Below are 12,438 nucleotides of genomic sequence, written 5' to 3' on the forward strand. Positions count from 1 at the left end.
TGCAGTCCTACCTGGCTTTTTAACGTCCTCATCTGTTTTGGGAAATAGAGCCTGGTTTTCTATGTGTGTACAGAAGGTAACACCAGAAAATTTTGCCTTGAGCGAAGTTGGCAGAATCCTTCCTTGGAGCAAAACTTTAAGTCATCGGAGAGACAGGTTCTCATTTTTTGATGTTGTGTGAAGATCTACCAATAGACTTGTGGTCTGTTGGGTCCTGCCCACACGATGGTGTGAGAGGACCATGCCTTTTTCAACAAGAGCATTTGTGGACTGTTCAGGAGCAAAGCCCTGCTGGTCTCAGCTTTTTCTGGTGAGATGGGGTTGATGTGGGGTAACAGTGGGTGGTTTGGCTGTGGGGTGGGTTGCTTTCTTTAGGAGGGGTACAACCATTTGGACGCAGCCCTGCAGAGACTTGGAGCACCTGCGCACAGGAGCACACACTTGATGCAGTTATCTAGAAAAAGTGTTTTGTTTTAATGGATTGGATGTTTAGGTCTCTAAATAACATGGGCTGAGCAAGGGAAGCCAAGAAAAACGAACATAAGGAAATGTACTGACTAGGACTCTGCCCTACCTAAGCTTTTTTTTCCCCCCTCCTCTGAACAGAAATCACTGAAAATACTGTACTTGCCAAAAGAATTGGTGCTAGAAAAGGCTTGTTCAACAGTAACACTTCTGCCTCTGTCAACATCTAACTCACACAAACCATAGGAAGGAGGAAAAAAAAAAAACCTAAACCCAAAATATGGCATCTACCTGGCACCTGGGGACACTTCGTAGACAAGGAAAGATCAAGAGGCACGGGTGAAATTTGGTTTCAGCAAGAGGACCTGTGGCTTTAGCACAGCAGTAAGCATGGATAGGAGGTCACTCTTTTGGGTGATCCTTTTCTCCCAGGGAATGGATCTCCCTCCCAGCCGCTGATAGCTGGGCAGGCTCAAAGAGGATGGATTGTAAGGCAGCCCGTAAAGCACCTTCACCACAGGCAAAGCTAACTGTGTAAGCAAGAAAAGGTATCTTTGTCCTCAGGAGGATGTGAGGATAGCAGTTGCATCCAGCCACTGGGTTCCTGGGTTGCTGGGTACTTTGCAAATCGAAGAGGAAGAGTGTAATTTTTGTAATACAAAGCCAGATATATTCAAGGCATCAGCACATACAGAAGCTTTTCCTAATGCTTGTAGGTCATCTTTCCTACGTGCGACTGGAGGGCAAGTGCCACGCAAGAGGGGTGACAAGACTGAGACAGCAAAGACTCTCTAATCACTTGAGCTATGCAAATCACTGGGGCTTTTTTTTTGTAGTTTTCCAAACAAAATACAACCAACAAGCATTTAATTTTAGGTCAAAGAAAATGATTCCAACTAAGTGTTTAAATATTTAAACATTTCAAGTCCATAGTTAGATATTTTAGTGCATTTATTTAATTTTTTAACAAGTGGAAATTGAGTAAATCTTTAAAAATATTTCCAAACAAAAGAATCACAATTTTATTTAGACTTTGAAATTTTCTCTAGGCTTGTCAGCTGAATCGCTTCCCAATTCTTGACCTGAAATTACTTCCCCCCCAGCTCATTTGAGTATACAGTCTTCTGGCACAAACTATAAATAGAGTATTTTTCTTTTTAAGTGTAAGGACCCTGGCTGTTCCTGCCTCCCGTCCTTCTGCCGACTGTTGGTGTTCAGAGCCCAACCGCCTAGTCCTCGTGAAATGGAAAGTGTAGTTTTGTAGTAATCTCTGGAATGGTAGTGACATTTTTGTCTATTATTATCTCTCAGAGATGAGGACGTGTTAAACTGGCAGTTTCTTCTTAGCAAACCTCCTACGTAGGCATTAAAAGATCTTTCACTGTGTGTTTTAATGCGCCCTTCTAACAAACAGCAGTCCAAGCATGCTTTTTAGAGGGAGTACGTTAACCACAGAGTGACATCCAACTGTACAGCAAGAGATGTATTTACTCTGTGTGTGGGATGGTGGCAAATCAACCAGAGCAACTGGTAGAAGGAGCCTTGTCTGAGAGACAGGGCAGAAGAGGAATAAAAAAAGATTGCTTTTTTTTGCAATTTCAGTTTACCCTGAAATTTGCCAGACTTTTTTCTTTCCTTCTTCCAATTGCAGTTGAGTTGAGTTGGTCAAATAGATCATATTCTCCCCACAAACCTACTTACATCCTTAAATCCTCAAAGCTACAATGCTGCTAGTAAGATCAGAAATGTGTAACTGATGTTGGGCTGATATGTGAGATCAGATAAGCAGAAGGAAACCAGGCTTTTGCAAGCTGGAGAGGAGGAGGAACATGAGATTAATCAGTGCTCTAAGTGGTTAGAGAGCTGCCAAGGAGGAGAAGCAATACAGGTCCTTTTTCTGGAAGCTGCTCTTCCCCCTGATATAACACAGCTTCTCCCAGTTTGAACTAAACTAGTGATGTTAGAGAAATAAATGATAAGTCCTGAACTTCATACAAATTGTGTGGTATGATCCTGAACTCACTGAAGTCGGTGGGAGCTTTTGTGATTTATGTCGGCATAGTTCATGCCAGGATTTCAGTCCTGCACATAAACAGAGCAAGGCGGCTCATTGCTAAGCTTGCTGACATGTACGGCACACACGCTGACTTGAACTCATGAGGTGCTTGGCTGAAATATTTAGTTTGGATGCTCAGCCTCTGAAGTGAGCGGAGGTACAGGGACATGTCCCAGAGGATGCGTGGCTTGCATGGTGGCTCGCTGGACTTGCCTCTTTAACCTGACTGCAGATGAAGTCTCGGTCAAGCAGGATCCTGCCTTTGGCTTTCTGGTAATCTGAGTCTAAAGGGATGGCAGTAACCTTTGCCTTCTTTTTAAGCCCTGTTTTAATAGAGATTTGGGATGGCCCCAGTAACAGGTGATCTATGCACAGCAGTAAATTCAGGAGACAGCTGGCTGGTCAGACAGGTGTCCTATCTGCTCCACCATTTCCTTTTCTCTCACTTTTGGCCTTCTTTGGGTTACTGCTTGTGTTTTGGTTCCAGGGGAAGCAGAGGATTCATGACACCTCCAGCTTCCCAGAGAAAGGTCTCTTTCTGCCATACCTGACCTATCCTCTGGCTCCTCTTAGCTTTTCCATCTTCCGCAGCTTGATACAAGGTATGATAAAGCCTTGTGATCCTTGTTAGTCCTCGGTTGTCTCTCCGTTGTTTCTGCCCTACAGCAGCCTTCCTCGGGTACTGAACTAGGGAACTGCATCCTTTGGCTCAATAGGATTGAGGGACTGCCTGGAGAATAACAACAGCGTTGCTGTATTGAGCTGTGTCGACTGAGGTGCAACCTTTGGATTTTTACAGAAGGCATCATTTCTTAGAAGCTGCCTCAAACTCAACATTGCATGTAACCTTCTCCCTCAACGTCACTGAAAATTCCAAACACGATTTGTTTCAGAAGAAAGCTGTATTATTTCAAAGGAGCTCGTTTCCTCCCTTATGTTTGCCCAAGGATGATTGAGCAGGATGGTGCTTTCAAGAGGAACTGGGTAGAGAGGTGTTTTGTTTGCTTCTGGTGGGTTAAGAATGAAGCAGTGAGAATACTGCCGTGTCTGGGATGCAAACTGCATGAAAGCTGAGCAGTTCTTTCAACCAGTGTCTTCTAGTGCTGATCTAGGCTCTGATTTTAAACCACCGAGAGCAATGGGATCTTAGTCATTCAACAGAGTTTGGACCAGGTCAGGCACTGCAGAAAGTTTTGCCAAACAGGTGAAGATCAGGACCTGGAGTCTAGGAACTGGGTTGCAACAACTAGATGATAACTTGGGACTCTAACTGTCAGTACGTGTTGTGAAACTCAGTGTTTAAGAGGAAGTAACCTGCAGCAGGAGGAGGAAAAAACCAGAAGAACCCAAAACAAATCTGCTGTCGAAAAGCATGTGCGCTGCCTCTTGTAAGTGGAGTTGGGAGTAAGACCAGACTACCATAGGACAACCACCCAGGAGGAGGTCTTGCAAGATGGTAAGTACATTTGCCATCATCTTGAGAGTGTTGGGAGGTGGTCATAGAGAGATGAATGCACTTTGTTCATCTGAGGAGCTTCAAACAGTTTCTGGGGAGGATTTTGTATACTGAAAAAATCTCATCCTTCTGTTTGAAATCCAAACTCTGAAACAGTTTGTTGCTGATGGAGAAAAGAAATACTAAAAGGTATTTTGGGGGCAGGGCGAAAGCAGCCTTAATGTTATAAACAACAGTCTCCAGTGTGTACTCAGCAGATTGTGGTATTACTTGTGTTCCAGTCTGTGAAGCAATGCTAAGTAGTGCTTGTATTTATTGCTCTTGGATGAACTTTACTCATTGAAATTGGCAGCTGGTAAAGCCTGGAAAGCTTCTAGGGAGCCATAGTTAATTACTGACCAGCTACAATATTATTCTTAAGAATTCTGGTTGAGTCTATGATGTTTTCTTTCTTGAAAATTGAACTGCATACTTTAGTGCCGTTCTCATGACTTCTGTGTAGCAGCTGGAAATTTAACTCATCACCGGTCAAAGACATCAAGAAGGACTTTGTTTGAACCAAATTGTAGATGACTTTATTATGGCACATATGAGATCTGTTCACTTTCATACTGTAAGAGAAATGCTGCTTTTTGAAGCCATTTTTTAACTGTTGCTGAAAAAGAGAACTGAAACAAGTTGTTTCTCATAAACTCCGTCCTTCTGAAGCCATCGCACGGCTGTAAGTCCACCTACAGCTGCAGTTCCTAACCAAGACACTGTCTGGGTCACTGAATGTGTCGTGGGGACCACTTTAGCTTTGGGGACTAGAAGAACAAGATGAGACCTCTCAGGCTGTGGTTCTGTGATGAGAATCACCTGGGGCAGCCGGGGAGGCTGTTTGTTACTGGGTAGCCCAGTTGGTTGGGACAGCTGCTACCAAAGCAGTGAGTTGTGGAGCGTGACCTGCAACCTATCCAGGCTCTCCTGGCCCAGGCTGAAGGGCTGCTGCTGCTGTTTCTCAGCTGCCTCTCTCCTCCTCCTTTAAAATCCCTTTGCCTTGATTTCCTACCAAACTCCTTAGCATCTTATCTCTTGCTCTCACTTCCTTTTCTTCCCACTAAGTTTTCTGGGTTGATATTTGACCGCTTTCTCTCAAGGTGGGGGAGTGATGTGCATTGCTGTCACACAGCTTTCTCTGTGTGGTGTGTTATGTCCCTCGTCTCTGCTTGGGCTGTAAGCTCTTTGGGGTAAGACATCGCATTTTTGTACTGTGCTTAAAGAATGAACTGGGATTTCAGGGACACAGGGACCTGACATTCGCCAGGGAACGGCCAATTGCCCTTCACTGCTGGCAGCAGCTCAGTTTCTCTGGGGCTGGGAGAATGGGTGTTTACCTGCCAGCATTTATAACTATTTCTACGGTAAAATCTTACATCTGACTCTGTGGGCAGCAAAAGGAAGTGCCAGTGAAAAGTGTGAGTAAAACTGCCTTGGAAAGTAGTGATTTCAACTGCTATAGTGATTACAGCTGATAATAACAGCAGCAAACCCTGAAACAGAAACCTAGATTTCATCTCTGCAGCTCTAGCATGCTTTTAAGCATGACTGTTCATACCTTTTCTTCCCTCTTCACCTTTCTCATTCTTTCTTGTCTCCTCTTTTACCTTAGGTCATCTCTTTTCACATCTCTCTCCGTATTCACATCCCTCTCTGCTCCAGGCACTGGAGTGAGTCCAGAGAAGGGCAACGAAGGTGGTGAAGGGTCTGGAGCACAAGTCTGATGGGGAGCAGCTGAGGGAACCAGGGTTGTTTAGCCTGGAGAAGAGGAGGCTGAGGGGAGACCTGATCGCTCTCTACAACGACCTGAAAGGAGGGTGTAGCCAGGTGGGGGTTGGCCTCTTCTCCCAGGCAACCAGTGACAGGACAAGAGGGCATAGTCTGAAACTTCACCGGGGAAGTTCAGGCTAGAAATGAGGAGGCATTTCTTCACAGAAGGGATCGTTAGGCATTGGAATGGGCTGCCCAGGGAGGTGGTGGAGTCACCATCCCTGGAGGTGTTTAAGAAAAGACTGAAGGTGGCACTCAGTGCCATGGTCTAGCTGACATGGTGGTGTTAGGGCAAAAGTGGGACTCGATGATCCCAGAGGTCTCTTCCAACCTAATTGATTCTGTGGTTAACCAAGTCACTGTTTCAGACCCAGCTCCTTTGTCTCCCAAGACATCCTCCACCTCTTTGGTTCAGCCCCACTAGTTCTTGTGAGTTGGGTCCCACAAGAAGCCTTTGGGGCTATGTCCATGCTGTGTCCAACTCCTGCCTGTTCCACACGGTTACAGCACCTGTACAGAAAGGTGGAGTGGGCAGGAGTTGGGTGCAGCATGGATGTGTGTGGCCATGCTGCCTTACTGGTGTGGGACGGCAGAGACCATGAGCCCATCCAATTCAGTTGTCAATAGCTGTGAACATATGGCAAGATGGATGGGACAAGCCTGGCAGAATCCTTCCTACCTAAAACTTGTTTGAGTGTGGCCACCCACAGAGCAGCTGCATATCTGATACCATTACAGCACGTTCATCCTCGAGGCTACAAACGCCCGGTGGCTCAGGGATAGGAAGCGGTAATTTGGGGACTGGACAGGTGGTGATATCATCTGGTAGCACTTTTTGAAATCTACCATACCCTAGGATGTGCTTCTTGCTTGTGAGCGTGAAAAGTGACAGCTGACTTCTATGGGGTAAACTCCCCTCTGCCGAGGCAGGAATGATTCATGACCCATTAGGCATGTGTAAAGTTTTTGGTTTGACCTTTTGAGAAGGCAAAATAGGCAGGCGGCCAACTACCCCTGCCCTACCATCTGCTTTGAGTTTCAGCATATTTTGGTATTTGCTCTTTTGGTTGCCTCTGCTGGTGATAACACAAGATTGGAGCAATACTGTCTGAGAAGGAAAAGAAGTTAACTTATTTTCTAGGGTCATGGTTGCAACGGGGGAGAAGAGGAGTTTATACTTCAGCCTGATCCCTGTCCCCTTAGCAGAGTCCCTTCTGGAAGAGCCACTCGCATTGAAGACAACTCCTAGGCACAGAATGAGAGCAGGAGCCTAATAGAGTCACACACAGGATGACATTGATGCTGTACACTATCACCCACAGCTTCTGTGCTTAATTATTGCTTGTTGGCAAATGTGTTAGCTTGCAACAGCACAAGAGTGGGTGTTGAAGGATAACTTGAAGAGGCAGCGATGCAGTTGTTTACACATTAATTACTGCAGTGATTTTTGTGTGTAGAGAGCACCAGGGAAAAACTCCAGGGACCTGTCTCTCCCTTTCACTTTGGAATCTGCTAATGTCACTCAAGACCCATAATACAGTGAGGTCGTTGCACAGATCTGTACTAAAATCTCAGAGCACTATATAAAGCAATGGCAGTAACCTGCATTTTCAGTCTGTAACTGGCCTTATACAAATGTTGCCATAAAGCTTTATTCTTCCCCTTGCATATACTTCTGTTTTTCAGATTGTGAAAAAAGCACTAAAAACATCCCTGATGTTCAATGAATCCTCCAACATGAAATTAAGCGTGAACAATCAAAAAGACGTCAAAACGGTAATTATTGGGATACACTACATTTGCTTACAAGAGCTGAGATTACATTAAATTTCTGAAAAGGAATAACAGAGTAAGAAGAATGACTTTATTGCCCATTTTAGAAATTCATGTATGTTTCAATTCTATTTGTAAACAAGTAAATGACGAAACCCTGTTGATTTATCTAGCAGCCGGATCAAACCTTGCCAAGAGGGAGTAATGTGGAGCTTAATCCTGCAGCCCCAGCTCAGGACAGTAAACCTTGCTCATACAAATGGCCTGACTTCCACCATTAGCACAGCATTTATTTATTTATTCAGCATGCCTAGAGCAGCTGGACATCACAGTGTACAGCATGGCAAGAGCAAAGGTGTGACTTCAAAATAGATCTCTTACCTTAGAAATGTCTTCTAAAACCTGTGTGATGTTTAAGTCTTGCCAACGTGTTCACAGGATGAAATGCAGAACTGTTAAAAATTGGTGGGATTTTTTTGCCCTCAATGAGAGGGAGAACAAGCCAGAGGGCAAAAATTTAAGTAGATAGTCAGTTTAAAAATGTTTTTCTCATTCAAATCACTACCATGAAATAGATGGCAGCACTGTAGATCTTGAGAAAAACAGAGAAAATGCAAAGTAAGAAACTTCATGCACACAGAAACTGAAATAGGTACTTTCAGAGGTAACTGGTTTCTGTGCAATTTTCATATGTAGCCTTTCAGGAGCTCACATTTATAGCTTCAGCCTCACAAACACTCCCAGACTCCGTTCTCCTGCCTGGAGGTTCTAAAGCTCAACTCTGAAGTGCACGTTGCCTATCACAGGGTGGTTGATGGTCCCAGCTCCCAAGTGTTGCCATCAGGAGCCAGACATGGTAATTGTTGGGGGGAAGTGGATCTACACTGGTAGCTGTCTTTTCCTCCTTGGTACAGGGCAACATATAGAGCCTGGTGCTATACGTTTCAGCATGTGAGTGGCTGGAGTCCATATCTGGATATACCAGGTGGCCAGGCTTTTTTTTTTTTTTCATCTACATACAGGAAAAAAAAGTCAGTACATAAAAAGAGAAATGAAGCTAACTCATTACACTAGAACGACAAGGAAATACTATTTATACACCACACGGATAAATGAGATCTGTGTAGTTTCACTTAAGTGAGGTTTAAGTTAGAAGATAAAACCAGAACATGTTCAGAAACCACAAAATGTCCTTCTGCTTCTGACATTTTCAGACCTGTTTTTTCTCCCCTGACTTCATGAACTTCCTCTTTATGGTAGTGCTGGGCTTGATCCTGCACCTAATCTTGTGTTATGGATTCCCTTGTTTTGATTTTGGTAGAAATTTTGTTGAACGCCAATTTGGTTTGTACTAAATTAAAGCTAATCAGCATCAAACTAATCATAAGGTTTGGGAAAAAACAGATTTTGTATATGTTGGCACAGGAAAAATTAAACAAAAGCTAATATCATGGTCCTCACCTAAACCAACCCCTGTGTAGCTTGTGGTCCTCACTTTCAGTGATGTATTTAAGAATACTGTCTGCCAGTAGCTGAAAGCAGAACTACTGTTTAAAGATTGTGATTTACTCACCTGCAACAGGTAGTCATCCGTTAGCTGGTGTATCAGTGACTTGGTAACCACTTAAATCTTTTCCTATTTGGATTCTGTCCTAGTTTCAAGTCTTAGAGGCAATTTTGATACTTGGTCTTGTTGTCCTGATGACTGTTTGCTTCATGAGAGTGCGCAGCATAGTTGATCCTAACGGAGAAGAAGCCATTGTCGGCATTTACAAAGAGCTGGAAGAGGAAGAAGGACTCTACAGAGATCACCCAGGAACCACGATAATTGAGGAGGACACCAATAGATCCAATGACTCCTGCAGGTAAGCCAGGAACATGGAGAAGTAATCATCAGGTGGAGAAATAGTTACAATGCTGACCATATCAGAGTAGCTTTTGTTCTTTTCCCATTGTATAGTAAGTGATAAAGTACCACTAATTCAGGAAGAGTGAGGATGTTGTTTAGGCAAGAGGTTATTAGTAGTTGCCCATTATGAGGGGCAGTAGGGCCAGTATCACAGCTCCACTACTGGTCCTGTGCTTCTATGGTCAGCACAGCTCTGTTGCTACTCCACCACCTCCAGCCATCCTCCCTTTGTGGCAGCGGTGGGAGGCAGCAGGGCAACCAGTGGGCAAAGCATCCTCCACTGAGCTCGCCTTCCTTCAGAGGCTGGAGGGGTCAGTCCAGGGATGTTTGTCCTGTGAGAGGGTGGAGAGGGTACCAAAGCCACATCCAGCCCCAGGGGGTTACTTTTCTCCTCATCTTTATAGGGTGGTAAAATAAAAAGCTAAGAACAGCTACTGAGAAGCCATTCTGCTGGATTTGGGAGGACAATGTACAATATATGCTTGGCTATAAAAACTGGGGATAGAGAGTACTCCCAGCTTGTTTGTCCAGCTCAGCTTGTTTGCTTTTGAGGTTGATATCCAAACTGTCTGGCCTGACAGGTGCTTGGCTTCCTGCTTGGGTCGCAGTTGCTTGCTTCACAATATACAATTGCCATTGCAGCTTTGAACTTGTGGAAAATGTTCCTTATGACTTAGCTTTTGAGATAAATAGCACTGCAGCCAAACCCTTGTACCAAGCCTGGATGAGACTCCTTGACATAGCCCAGGAAAAAATTCATGTGGCTTCTTACTATTGGTCTCTTACTGGGAAGGATATCAACATCAATGATTCATCTTCCAAGCAGGTAGGAGAAAATCAATGACAAGCACGTCTGTGGTTGTATGTCTCATGTACCTGTGGCCAATTGACTGTGTGGTCTGTCTCCCAGAGACATTGCTTGACTGTTCCTGCAAACCCAGAAAGGTTTTCCATGGTGGTCTGAAGCAACACACCAACTTTCCTCCTCCAGTCAATTTAGACTCTGTCTGGGCTCTTTCCATGTCTCTGAATATTTCTATGCTGTGTTTTAAGAGCAACCAGAGGTCAGCCTCAAAACCACACTCACTTACCCTGCAGATGGTCAGCCTTTGGTAGGGGCAGCCAGTGGCATGGCTGAAGAGCCTGCAGGATCCCATATACACAAGTGAACATGCCAGTTCCCACTGGCTAGCTGAAAGGATCAGAATGCAAAGCCTGCTGGACTTTTGACTGCTTTCAGAGGCTCCTTCTCCCCCGTGTACAGACACATCATCTGCATTCACCTATTTTGCAAGTGTCCCTGAATGATGCCATTGAACAGAAGCTTAGGACATTCATTCTCCTTTGCAGGACTGTCCTCCTGGGCACCCTGTGCAGCCAGGCTTCCTGCCGGGCCTCCCTGGCTCCACCACCAAAAGTAAATGACCATAGCACAGGTTCACCTTGCAACCATCCATCATGTTTATTTGTCCCTTAGCTCTCTTTTGGTCTGTGGCAGCTGGCAACCTCCCAGGCAATCCTGAGCAGGGTCTAGGGGATTGTTCTGAAAAGCAGAAGGGACAAGGCCACCCTATTTCAGGCAGGTGTGGAGTTTATTCACGTGTCAGGAATTGTGCTGTTTGCTGATAGACCAGATGCTGGCCTGTTTATTATTGTGGGCTGAGCCTCTGCCTGCCTCCTGGCACATCTTCCTCATTGTCCTCATGGGCTGTCTGGGACTGCTTGCCTCATCTTCCTCCCCAGGTGGCTCTGGTGTTGTAAGATGACTCGTTTCCTCCACATGAGAAGAAGTAAAAGTGACAGATGTAAGGCTGAGCTCAGTGTAGGACAGCCTCTGTTACTTTTATCCTCAGGGAGAAATAACACAGCATACCTGTTGAGCATCAACATCAAGCAGTTGATCTTCATTGGAGCATTCATCTTCGAAGTCTGGGATATTTGTGGTCACACTTTTATACCTTATATCTAATAGCATTAAACAACAGAAAATAAACTTTGATTCATACATTGGATCAGAATCTCTGTTCCATTTTTTCTCTACTTGAAACACTCCTCAAATAGGTGAAATTTCTGGCCTTCCTTGTGTTGGGGTTCTTCAAATGAAGCATCCATTAGTAACACTTACTAATGTTAGTAATGTTAGTTATACTAATATCACTAATGTTAGTAATATCTTACTAAATGTTCTATAACAAAATATAAAAAATAACGAACAATGTACCACGCAGGGTGAAGATATTCTGAAGAGGTTTGAGAGATTACTCGCAGAGAACATCTCTGTGTATGTTGCAGCAAGTATGCCAACTTTGGCTACAAATTCAACTGACCTTGAGCTTTTAGAGGAAAAAGGTAATTATCGCACTTCAGTGATGCACTCAGAACTTCAGAATTGCAAAAAGGCAATTCTGGTCTCCAAGGCCTGTTCTGGCGTGGTGCTTACATGGGCTCACAGGGCAAGCACTATGTGTTCACTAGTTCATGATTTCTGCATGTGTTGTCATGCCCTTAAGGATTTTTCTGAAAGTTCACATTTTGTATATTTTTGAAAGTCACTGTATTCCCAGGAATGAGTGCTTGTGAATTTTGGTAATTATTACTGACTGCAAGTATTAGACATCCAGACATGTTCTGGCTGTCAGGTGAGCAGTATAGATTTCCATCTCCATGCTGTATCTAAACTCTTTTTCTCCTCCCCATCTTTTTTCAGGGGCTCATGTAAAAAAGATTGATTTTGGACATTTGGCAGGAGGAGTGTTGCATAGCAAATTCTGGATTGTAGACATGAAACACATATATATTGGTAGTGCAAATATGGACTGGAGATCTTTGTCTCAGGTAAGCTCTGCTGCCGCATGTTCAAAAATGTGGGGGAAAATTCATGTTCTAGCACATAACAGAGAAAAATCATAATGATGTAAAATACTGACTGAGCAGGAGAATATGACTGTTTAAGGCTGGGCCAGCTCTTAA

General features: G+C 44.2%; 1 protein-coding gene across 1 annotated transcript; it reads left to right on the forward strand.

Moving 5' to 3' along the window:
• Window positions 1–7,502: 7,502 nt before the first annotated feature.
• PLD4 (phospholipase D family, member 4) lies at window positions 7,503–12,303 on the forward strand (the record flags this gene model as incomplete). The annotated part of the gene is made up of 5 exons (XM_009703914.1): window positions 7,503–7,562; window positions 9,216–9,424; window positions 10,111–10,294; window positions 11,697–11,817; window positions 12,176–12,303. Coding segments are annotated over exons 1-5 (702 nt in total), but the record flags the coding sequence as incomplete, so codon positions are not given.
• Between the last annotated feature and the right edge of the window lie 135 nt (window positions 12,304–12,438).

Source organism: Cariama cristata, unplaced genomic scaffold (assembly GCF_000690535.1).
Source record: "Cariama cristata isolate BGI_N322 unplaced genomic scaffold, ASM69053v1 scaffold13197, whole genome shotgun sequence".
NCBI lineage: Eukaryota > Metazoa > Chordata > Aves > Cariamiformes > Cariamidae > Cariama > Cariama cristata.